The following is a 12719-nucleotide window of genomic DNA, read 5'->3' as shown; positions in this document are numbered from 1 at the left end:
AAATTTCCTCAGGTATCCCTGAGGTTTGGCGTAATTCTTAAATTACACCTCATATTTGGAGAATTCCTCAGATATCCCTAAACTTTGGGTTTGGGCTCAAAATACCCTTATCATACACCGAAATTCAAGTGCATTAATTTTCTAAGGTACCCTTGAAACTTAAACTTCAAAATTCAATAATGGCGTATTTGTATATGAGTATTTCATTTGAAATGCTGAATTTGGACAATCAACATGTTTGGATGGACAAAGAATTTCAATTCTAGAATTACCCCAAATCCCACACAACCAAAAAAAGCCCATACAAGAAAGAATTTGAAATGACATTTGAAACCATGTCATTTGAAATCACAGCACACTACACTACTGTGCTGCACTACTACTCTCTTTCTTTTCTCCTCAAAACGTTTTTTTTTTTCCTTTTTGGTGAACTTCTAATTAATTTTTGTAAATGACATACTCATACTTTCTCTCTCCTTAGCCATAAACGTATGGGTTCCTTGTCCACTCTCTCTCCTCTACCTCACCACCATGGCACCATATTCCATTTTGTATAGTTTGATGAATGATAAACAGAGCAACCATGATTTTTACTTCATCTTTCTCATTCTTAATTTTTTCCTTTATTTTTTTATAATGATAAACAGAGCTTTGTTATAGTTGTTTTTCATTTTAATTTTTGTAGCTATTTTTTCATAACTCTGGTGAAAAACTCGCTTGTAGTGATGAAGTGTGTAATTAGAATTCTAAAGTCTATCCAAACATGCAATGAATTTGAAATAATGGATTTAGAATTTCTGAATTTCTCAAGCAATTGATTTGGAATTCAATATTGGAATTTATAATACCTAAATTCAAATCCAAAAATTCGAATGAAATCAACATTCCCAAACACTACCTAAGGGTATTTTGAGAATTAAGCCAAACCTCAAGGGTACCTCAGAAAATTTTCCTTTATTATTTTATGTATCATTAGTAAATAGAATAAGGACAAAAGTGATGGCAAACTTGTAAATAAAGTGTGAGACCTATGTATTATATATGGAAATATCTGTAAATGTAGCAACTAAATTGAGGCACACCTAAATGGTAAAAATGTACCAATTAGTAAAAGACGGAGGGAGTACTTACTCGTGGTCTTGGATAGATACCAATCATGTCTCCACTAGATAGATGTCGCATGCCTATCACAATTCACAACTCTTCCCCTCTTAAGCCTGTTCTCTTCGACATAAAACAACTGAACTGAATTGAACTGAGATTGCAACTGAACTAAATTGAACTGATTGCAACTGAACTGAACTGAATTAAATTATAACTAATAGAAATGATAATTGGAGCTCAACTGAACTGAATTGAACTGCACGAAACTGAACTGAAAATAAGTTGGGGAGAACAAGCTCTTAGGCCATGTTCTTTTGAACTTATTGTGGCCGAATTGAACTGAATTGAAATAATAATAATAATAATAATAATAATAATAATAATAATAATAATAATAATAATGAATTGAATTGAAAATAAGATAAAAAAAAAGAGCCTTAAATCAACCTTAAAAAAAAAAGAAAAAAAAAGAAAGGGTGTTAGCGGTTACATTCACAATTCACAACTCCCGTCCAAGGCTAAAAAGTAGAAACCAAATTGCTAGAAATATTAACGAAAGTTGCTACTTGCTAGTATAGATATAGTACTAGTGTAAAAACATATCTACACAGAGAAATGAAGACAATCGGAGTGGTGGGTGCCGGGCAAATGGGGTCTGGAATCGCCCAACTTGGCATTGTTCATGGATTTCACGTTTGGCTTTTGGATTCCGACTCTAACGCTCTTACTAGGGCTACCAAATCTATATCCATTTCTCTCCAACGTTTTCTTTCCAAAGGCCAACTTTCCCAGGTTATTTGTGCCACTTTAATACTTTCATTTCTTCATATTGGATTTATTTCTATCTCAAATTATCTGGGTTTAGGACATGTTCTTTTGTATTCAAGTAATGAAAATTTAGTTTGGATAGCTGGAACATACTTGTAATATGCTGGTAAATGAAGAAAGGCTTTTAACTTTTAAAGATTGTGTTGATGAGAAGTAAAAAATAGGGTGCGCTATCTTTACTTGAATTTTGCTGAACTGAATGTGTTACACTCGATTGGACCCGATTGTTACTGAAATTACCTTATATATAATCTTTATTGTACGTGATCAGCTGTGAAACTTATTATTTTCTTATAGGTGAAGAGATTGAAATAGGCTGCGGTTGAATTTTTTCAATTTGCTGTATCTGTTTTCTTTCTCCCTCAATTTGAGCAATATACAAACATTCTTACTCGGGAGGTATTATATCGACATGGGTGTGACAGTGCTATATGGCAAGTCATAGATTGCACAAGCCAATACTAGTTTAACTTAAGGCAAAGTTATGTTGAGTAGTTGTTGGATCAGTTCTCCTTTATGGTGTTGATTGTTGGCTAGTTAAGTAAGCACAAGTCCGAAATCTAACGGTCATGGGGTTGAGGATGCTTTGTTGGATGTCTTACTACACTAGAAGATAGAGGAAAAGAAGGAAGTGATGAAAGACCTTGCGGAAGCGGGTCTGATTGATTTAATGGTAAAATAGGGAAACAACGCTTAGTGGTTCAGACATGTTAAGAAATAACACTTGGATGTGCTAGGTACAAATGCGAGAAAATCATCTAAAGATATGGTAGAAGAGTTATACTCAAGAAGAATTGTTGTGAAGTGATCTGATAGGATATAATGCACATAGAGCTTATTTAGGACTTTAAAGAGTGAAATATCCGAGATCACAACACTGAAATTTATAGCAATATAGGACTAGAACAGAGGGAGGAGAATCAGCAGGATGGAGAGATTCTATTGTCTTTCTCAACCAGAAATTACAGTCAGCTTTCCCTCTATATACTCACATGATCATTAGTGGACCAAAAAGAAAATAATGGCTAGCCACTGGAAATTCAGTGTACTTGGGGAATTCAGAAACGGCAGGAAATAGAATCATAGTGCTAGAATGACAGCTAATCGGAACTATGATATTGATGACTAAGAAAGAAGGAAAAATACTAAAGTAGAATTGCTTTTATTCCTCTATAGACTTGACCCTTGGAAGGAAGTTAATAGTTATGGTGTTCTACTAGAAATAGATATCTTCATAATCATCTATGGGGGCTATGTCTCCCCTCTCTTTCGCAACCTTTTCCTCTGCTTTTGTCTTCGTGTGCGCCTCTAGTTTATTTTAGCATTTTTATTTGACTATGCTACCTCATCTATCTCTATTTTGCTTTTTATGTATCAGTACAGTCTATTACTAGTACTTTTACTACTTTATATCTTTCCTAATATGTTTTCTTATTAGTACTTGAACTCTGAGATCAAATAAACTAAAACAAGCTATCATCTTTGTCTAGAATTTATAGCGGTCTTTTAGATATAGTTCTTTTACCATTTCACACTAGATATGGTTGAGGTTCTCTATGTCTAGACCCCCTTAGTCCCTATCCATAGCTGGCATATTGCTTGTGCTTGATGTCCTTGTTGTGTTTGTGATACGTAATGAGTTGTTTAGGTAAGGAAACTCAAGGATTGAAACATTTTCTTAAGTCCTAAGATAGATGGGATATAAATTAAGGTATCGAATCTAAGAAATCTCTGAAACTAGTGTATGGACAGATTGGTTTTGAGTGGTTTAGGGTGATTAAAGTGTAGCTATCTCAAGGATATGAGACCTTCTTCTCTAAAGAACTAAGCAAAAGCTTAACTTACAAACACCACAGTCAAATCACTTTCACCTTCAAAGATGGCTCATGGATCTTATACTTACCTCAATTTTTCAATTGAAGTGCAACATTGGAGCATGGCACAAGAAATTAGGATAGATGAGAGATATAGAGAGATAAAATGGGATCCCATGTGCTAAGAGATAGAAACAGAGAATATATCGCCAAAGATGTAAACGTTGCAATTAGTATGCAACTTCATAAAATAGGAAATGTAGCAAGTAAAAAAAAGGAGGAAGTATATAACCAGTTTTCCAGTAGTGTAATCCCTTTCCAACTTGATATATTAGGATCTAGGAATTATAAACTAAAATACTGGTAAATCTCTTAGGATTTCCATGCAAGCAACCTAGAAAGGCTAGAATCAAATAAATCCTATGTGTGCTAACTTGGTGTGCAAGCAACAAAGTCTTGCGCACTCTAGTACTTAGCACAGTGTATTGTACTAAAAACTCGTTTATCGACCCCCCAACATGTACAGCCCTCACTCACCTAGGAAGGTTGGATTAAAAAACCATGTGGATCCTAAAAAAAATTCTTAATTGATAAGTAAGACAACATCATCCACCGTGTCATGAGAAAGAGGTCCTCACATCATTTTGGCATAAGAAATGTTTAGCCTTGTCAGAGGCTTTTCCTTTAGTTGTGATTTGGTATCTGTAGAAAGTTTGAAAGAGCCAAGGGTCTGTTTATAAGATAGGCCTATGCCTTCTGTTGTGTGCACCAGTCTTAGTGATTGTGTTCCCTTGTGGTTTATTATGCTCCTTTTATTTTTTCACAAATCTTAATCTTCTTGCCTCATGGTAGGATGTTATCAGTGATGCACTGAAACGGCTACACTGTACCATGAGTTTGGAGGATTTTCATTCTGCAGATTTTGTAATTGAAGCAGTTGCTGAATCAGAAGTGGCTAAAAAAAAGCTATTTGCTGAGCTGGACAAGAAAACCAAATCGTCAGCTATCCTAGCATCGAACACCAGTTCAATCTCCATTACGCGGCTTGCTTCTGTAACAAGTCGACCATCCCAGGTCTGCATTAGGATGTTTTTGTCATTTCTCACATTTGTAACTGCACTGAAAAGTTCACCCCTCTGTATCTCGTTACATCTTTTATAAAACTAAGAGTTACATCAGGGCTCCTTGATATTTGAATGACTGAGGAGCACTTCTAGGTGTGCACTGAAGAATCATGAAAGTGGATAGCATGTCTACCAGTTTTTGAATATTCAGAATCTAGCTTAAAAATTAATTCCTCTCCATTAGCATGGTTATTTGTCCTTCTTAGCTGTTTTTACATTGGTTTGTGGATTGCTTAGATAAAATATATCATGTTGCACGCACAACCTTCGTTTGCTTACCTCGGGAAGATGTTGCATTTTATGCTCTAAACTTATAGATGAAGGCTCCATGTAAAAGCTATGCTGTGGAAAGGGAAGGGAGCTTGAATATAAATCAATACGTATGATATGTTCAATAGCTCAATTATAAAGTTATAGTTGACAATACTGCTAATGTCAATTGTGAATCATGAATTTGAAATTGTCTAGCGTGAATTGTTAATTTCTCGCATTGCTCTGTGGGTTCCTACGTAGCATACAAAAAAGGTGGCTACGGGAAGGGGGGGCAGCGGTTACTGCCAGGGTATTAGTGCATGTGAAGCCTAACCCCCCCCCCCCCCCCCCCCCCCCCCCCCCCGAAGGCCCTGACCCAGCTCTCGCAAGAGCAAACCTGCTCTTACCTGGGCAGGACCTCCCCAAGGAAGGTGGAGATGGTATCAATTGAGCTAAGCTCTTTTGGTATTACCTTTGGTACTTAGTTCCATATCATTTGACGTGTCTTGTTCGTATAAGACAGAGTACTTGAGAAAACGTAGCCACATCAATGTATAAGATATGAGTTTGGGATTTTTGTGTAGTAGCCTGTGAATTTGATATTGAAGCTGGTTCAGTGCAAGTGATTTGCTGCGCTGTAGATTCGTAGTTTCTGACAATGATTCATTTTTCCCTATATATATGTATATGGCGGACTAAAAGGTCACAACAATGAAGTATTAATAAACTAAACAAAGATACAAGGGAGCTCAACGATTCTAGCTTGACCAGCTATGCTATTGGCCATAAAAGCAAGAGATCTAGGAACTCTTTTAATAGCTACGGAAGGATGTGCTAAGATTTTGATCTACTTAACAATCACAACTGCTTTCATTCTGAGAACTAGTATTTCTCTAAAACTGGACCTACGGCAAGCAATTAGAGAAGATCAAGTTCTTGTGATTACCCCTCCCTGGAGCCTGGACCATTTAATAGCCTTCAGCAAGGCTCTAGCTTCCACTTCAGATGCAGACACTGCCTTGACGGGCAGAGCCTTCCCTTTCCTTACACCCTTCTGGCTCCTGCATAGGAGCAAGTTGTACCCATGCTACCCTGGCCTCTAATCATCGCCCTCTTCTCCTGTGCCTTTTTCATCAACTATCCATGGTAATAATTGACATCCTTCTACCAGATTGTAAGCCTCCTATATTCACCTGGAGGAAGAATTAGGATTCGTTAGTTAATACTCCTTTTTTTTTCTCTCTCTCCCATTTGTCTTTATATTTGAACTATCAGGCAAATGGGGTTGCTTAACACATACATTAATCTCGTTCAACATCCTTCTTAGGTCAGCCGGACCATTTCTGAACGTCTTGCTGTTCAGCCAGATCATTTCTGAACATCTTGTTGTTCCTATGGATGAAGATAACCTGCAATGATCCCAGCAGCATAACCAGTTGATTCTCCTGTTCATCACCCATCTTGCAAGCATATTGTTGTTCCTATGGATCAAAGTTAACTTGCAATGATGCCAGTAGCATGACCATTTTATTTTCCCGTTCATCACCCATATTGCAAGCTAACTTCCCTCAGACCATGACCCAGTCTTTGATGGAACATGTATATGTCTCTCAACTATTGAGTGCAGCCTCTCACACTTCCAAACACTCTGAACCTGACTATGCAGCCAAAAACATGAACTTGGGGGTTTGACATCAATTTCCAGAAAAGGGGTCTCAGGATCCCAATGTGCCCTTCTTTTGATAAAGTTTATCTCTTGCACGGTTACACCCAAGGTGTCGATCACACAACCTAAAAAGATGATCCTGAGATTTGACCTTGATCCAGAAGGTTCCACATTCATCCTTCTCTGATAAGACTACCTTTTACGGCCTGGGCTGTATAGGTAAGTCTCCAGGAGAAATTTGCTAACTTCATCCAATGATTACTATTTCTTTTCCAATATTTTCCCCTTCTGCATTTCTGCTGAGAGAAAACAATATATTGGCTTAGTTGTGTATTCTTCACGGCTTCAATGCTCCCAGAGGTAACCATTCTCCGCATCAAAAAGGGGATAGTGATAGTTCTGTAAGCTGAACTTCGTTGGAATCGGGTCCTTATCCACTGAAACATTTTTTCCTTCTGCCTCGAAAGATAAGGTCACTTACCTTTTGAGGCTTTTGAGACTCATAGTGCCTCCCTTGCTTCATCACCATTCTCTCCCCTCACTCTCATCTCATCTCATCTATGGTAAATGTTAGTTTGCCTATCACTACCGATGTCCTCCGAACAGCTCCTCTAATTTGAATCTGCTTGGAATAAGCCCTTAAAAAACAATGAAGCATTGGCCACAGATTTTCCTTCCATAGCTGCTGGCAGAGGGCTGAGCACTTCATTTTCCATCCCCTGCGTAATAAGGATTTCTGATCTTGCCAAAGTCTCCTGGCTTGCCTCATTATTAAGGCCGAATGGAGCAATTCAAGGCTCTTATTCCCTAACCTTCCAGCTGATCTCAAGGCAAGTACCACAATCCTGAGAAGAAGAGGCCCACCAGAATTTCAGAATTATGGAATTTATTGTATCAGTCGTTCTTCGAGACACCTTATATATTGACCTTAGGCGTGAACCGATAGCAGCAAAAATAGAATTTATTTAGGTAGTGTTTGGAAACTTGTATTTCATTTCAAATAATGGAATTGAAATCTGGAATTTAAAGTTTGTATTTCAATTCCTAATCATTGTTTTGTAAAAGGGGTTTGATAGAGGAAAGAGAAATAGAGGTTTAATGGAGGAGAGAGAAAAAGTGTGGGTTTACTAAAGGAGAGAGAAATAAATATTAGAAAAAGAATGAGTGGAGTTGGGATAGAGATACTCATGAAGTTAGGATATGTATGAGGAGAGAATTTCAAATGACAAGGTAATAGCTTGAATTTCAAATTTTACTAATATAGGCTTTTGATAAGAATTTGGACAAATTCCATAATTTCAAATTCCATGCCATCCAAACAATAGATTTCATCCAAATTCAGGATTTGAAATGAAATCTTGCTATCCAAACATAGCATTAGATTAATCTTCCAGCTTTAGATAAATCCAGCACTTCATAACACTCTGGCCATGATTTTATCAATAAAAAAGAAATTTAGAACACTGTCAAATTTACTGATACCCAACTGCACCGGAATATCAATTAAATTTGTATATATTGATATGCTTTTATTCTGTCTTCGCATTATGCAAAAACAATTTTTTTGTTGATTGCAAAGTTGAATTTGTTATAGTTTGTTACGTACGGATCATTCTGAAGATTTTGTTATACTAAAGAGTGATAACAAATTTGCAGGTCATTGGCATGCATTTCATGAACCCTCCTCCTATCATGAAGTTGGTTGAGATTATAAGGGGTGCAGACACATCAGATGAGACTTTCAATGCAACAAAAACTTTGGCAGAGAGGTGATTCATTGAAAGACCTCTGAATTGTTCGACTTCCGACTCTTGTTTATATAATGCATATTTTTCACTTGTGATATCTGTGGTAGCATCTTTTTGCTATTCTTTCTTGTCCGTAGTCTCACTTCTATGTTTCCTAATCGATTAGTTATCCTTGTCTTTCCTGCACACCTTTTTCTTTATTTAAAACTTGATTGCTATGGATTACTCATTTGTTGCATTATTGATTACTCAGGTTTGGTAAAACAGTGGTTTGCTCTCAGGATTACTCAGGATTCATTGTGAACCGAATCCTGATGCCAATGATCAATGAAGCATTTTTCACATTATATACTGGTGTAGCAACCAAGGAAGACATTGACGCAGGAATGAAGCTCGGGACAAACCAGCCAATGGGTCCACTCGAGCTTGCAGATTTCATTGGCTTAGATGTTTGTTTGTCAATACTGAAAGTCCTTCAGGCAGGTCTTGGGGACATTAAGTATGCCCCCTGCCCTCTTCTCGTTCAGTATGTTGATGCTAATCGTCTTGGGAGAAAGTCAGGTGTTGGGGTGTATGACTACCGTGATGTACCAAAATCTACCAAGCGAATAGCAAGACTTTGAATTGTCTTTGTTGTCTGTCAGCGAATGAGGTAAGTCGCCTTTTGTATATTGAAGTATGAAAAGTGAACATATTAAGTATAAGATGTCAGGATCCTCTATAATAGACCATGTTTGAGGATGCTTAAAGATAACGCTTATTGACTACAATTATCAGTGTATTATCAACTTTTGGTTGGTTGCTTGCCCTTGCGGCTTTGTCATAATGCCATGGATACTGAAAAATATGCTGGACCCTTGAAGATGCAAATCAGATGAAGCATCTAGCTAAACAACATATAGAAAGGAAAACGAAACAGAGAGACCCACTTGTTTCTGAAAAGGCCTGTGGGTTTTTTTTCCTTTTCTATCTAATCTTTTCCCATGTTTAGAGGATTCGGATACATTAATGAGTTTTTTGCATGGACCTCATTCACACTAAGGGGGCGTTTGGTTGCAACGGGGTAAAGGGAATGGAATCAAGAAAGGGAGAGGAGAGGAAAGGAAAAGAAAACCCTTAGGTTTAGAGTGGTGTTTGGTTAAGATAATGTTAATTCTCTTTCTTCCTCCTCTTACCCTTCTTCCACCCTAGCACCACCACTCCTCCCTCTGTTGCTATTCCCTACGCCGCCTCTCCCTACCCCAGTAACACCACCTCGGCGGCGTTCTTGTTCCCGCGACGGTTCTCCCCTCCCCTGCGCCGTCACGTCGTCCCCCTCCCCTCCCTGCACCGCCGAGTTCTCCCCCTCCCCTGCGTGTCACGTTGTTTCCCCTACCGTCGCGTTCTCCCCTCCCTTCCCTGCACCGTCGCGGTCTATCCCTCCCTCCCCCTGCGGCGTCGCGGTCTATCCTTCCCTCCCCCTGTTGCGTCGCGGTCTCTCCTTCCCTCCCTCTGCGCCGTTGCAGGTCTCCCCCTCCCCTCCCCTACAGCACCGCGTTCTCTCCCTCCCCTCCCCTGCGTCGTTTAGGTGTTGGATGGTTGGGGTGTTTCTGGCGGCTGGCTGGTTGCGGTGGAGGGAACGGGTTGCGGTGGTAGGGTGCGCAGATGGTGGTGGTTGGGTGGTCGGGTGTGGTTGAATGGTTGGGTCAATGGGTGGTTGGGGTGGTCAAAGAGAAGGTCAATTAGAAGTCAAAGAAAGGGTAAGTGAAACCCTTGGGGGGTAGGGGAATGAAAGTAGAGGACTTTGGGGGTAAGGAGAGGGTAAAGGGTTTCATTGATTTAAGCAAACAAACAACAAGTAAGAGAATCAAGTCTCTTGATTCCCTTACCCTTTCCACAATACCCCCAACCAAACGCCCCCTAATATTATTGTGGACCAAAGTCACTTAATTAACATAGTGATCCTTTTTTTTTTTTTTTTCACATAGTAACATTTTGAAATCTTAAGTTACACTATACCGTTACTATCTACCATAGTGATCGATTTTTTAATATAGTCGCTCTTTCTTTAATTAGTTTATTATAATAAAATTTTCATTTTATGACATAGTAACCTTTTTTTCACATACTCAAACTTCACCATTCATATCTACTCATCTTTTATATCTATTTTTTTTAATATAGTGATATTTTCTTCATAAATCGTATGAATTAGCATTAGGTCCACACTAATTTAGTGTGGATCAAGTCCATATAAGTTTTGTACTACATAAATAGTATGTAAAGAAAATTTTGATAAACAAATTACTAACCCTCCTGCTTTTTATTACTTTACCCATTTTGACTTTTGATACTATTCACATACATGACTTTGATTATCTCTTGTGACTTAAACATAAGGAAAATTATAGTCATATGAGATCTCGTTAGATTCATCACAATGTGTATTGTCCAAATATCGACTCTTTGTAATTTTTAGTTATTGATAATTAGAGATATTAAGGTAGTGCATCGGTAAATGTACCTCAAAGAGAAACGGGTAAACTAATAAAAATCGAAGAAAGTATTAGGTAGAATTGAAGGAGGGTGATTTGGGGGAAAAAGACAGTTTCTGTACATATGTGAGACTTCTAAACCTTTCTCACTAAAATTTAATGGTTTACTGTGTGACGCTAGGGGTGTTAATGAGCTAGGGTGGCTCGCAAACTATTCGAGTTCGGCTCGGTCAAAGCTCGGTCAAAGTTCGGCTCGGGAGGGCTCGGCTCGAGTTCGGGATCGGCTCGAGAACTTAACGAGCCGAGCTGAGCCTCCCTAAGTTCGGCTCGAGAGTTCGTGAACTAGCTCGAAAGTATTTTAGATATTTTTTATATAAGATATTAATATCCCACATCGACATAGAAGGTGAACAACAACCTTATTTTCATTATAAAATCTTACTACCTTTCACTAAACTTCATTTTGAATTATGTCTTATTTGTATTATTGGACTATTTATAAAGTATTTAATTAACTAGTTTAATTATTTTAAAATATTTATATAAACATTTATTTTAAAATATTTATATAAACATTGAATACATCATATCTAAAAAAAATATTACAAAAGGTGGCACTAAGTCAACAACTAACTACATATTACAAAAGAAAAAAATAAATTTGCATACCCCTTGCAAAAAAAAAAAAAAAAAAAAAAAAAAATTGCATGCTAGAGCGGTACAGCTATATCATACGAAATTGCAAGTGTCCCACATCGGTGAAGTGCAGCTTGTGATTGCAAGATTTGTTATATGAAATTTCTAAAGTCCCACATTGGTGAGGAAGGAAAGGAAAGAGTGAACCTTTTGCATTAAAAGGGCATGTGGATAAAGAGCGACAAACTTCAATGGAAGTTGGGCCTATTTACTAAATGGGCATTACCTGACTTTCATATTAGTTTAATCTTAGCAAAAGTATGTTGGGCTATATTTTTATCAAAAGCCTAATGAATAAATTTTTTGCCGATTTTTTTTTTAATATCTGAAATTATTTGTTTTCGAGCTGAATTCGATTTTTAGGCTCGACGAGCTTCGAGCTCGAGCCGAGCTCAATCTCAAACATTTTCGAGCCGAGCGGAGCCTGGACATGTTCGGTCTCGGTTCGGCTCGTTAACACCCCTATGTGATGCTATTAATACTCCCTCCATTTCATTTTAATAGTTACACTTTGATATTTTACACTATTCACAAATTTCACTTTGACCATCATTTGTGATTTATACGCAAATGAAAATATAGTTATGTGGAATCTTTTTAGATTCATCATAACATGTATTTTATTAATATGTACTTTTTATAATTTTTTCAAATACAAAACTAATGATATATGTCGTCAAAGTTTTGCCTTGATATACGTGAAAAGTATAAATATGTAGATTAAAATGAAACATAGGAGTAGTAAATAGTAACTTCAAATCTACCTATCTTCAAATAGTACGAGCTTTGCCTATTTTATATTGGATAAAACTAATTATTGCTCATATCAACAAAATAAGTGGGCATGTTAAATCAAAGATATACCGTATGGAAATGAAAAAAATATCGTCTTAATATAGTTAACAAATGGTAGTTATATGTTGATTTTCATATAATCATATTATGTTACTTTTTGAATTTAATATACAATATTCATGACCCAATATACTACTTTTTGGCTGGCAAAATTGATA

At 37.3% G+C, this 12719-nt stretch overlaps 1 protein-coding gene across 1 annotated transcript; it reads left to right on the top strand.

Moving 5' to 3' along the window:
* Window positions 1–1657: 1657 nt before the first annotated feature.
* Window positions 1658–9337, top strand: LOC104908613 (uncharacterized). Its single transcript, XM_010697738.4, has 4 exons — window positions 1658–1896; window positions 4599–4820; window positions 8445–8557; window positions 8790–9337. Exons 1-4 carry the CDS (start codon window positions 1720–1722, stop codon window positions 9157–9159), a joined length of 882 nt encoding a protein of 293 aa, XP_010696040.1. The 5' UTR covers window positions 1658–1719; the 3' UTR covers window positions 9160–9337.
* Window positions 9338–12719: the final 3382 nt, after the last annotated feature.

The sequence above is a fragment of the Beta vulgaris genome, chromosome 4, assembly GCF_026745355.1.
Source record: "Beta vulgaris subsp. vulgaris cultivar EL10 chromosome 4, EL10.2, whole genome shotgun sequence".
NCBI classification, from domain to species: Eukaryota; Viridiplantae; Streptophyta; class Magnoliopsida; order Caryophyllales; family Amaranthaceae; genus Beta; species Beta vulgaris.
This window is presented reverse-complemented; position numbering and strand designations above follow the sequence as displayed.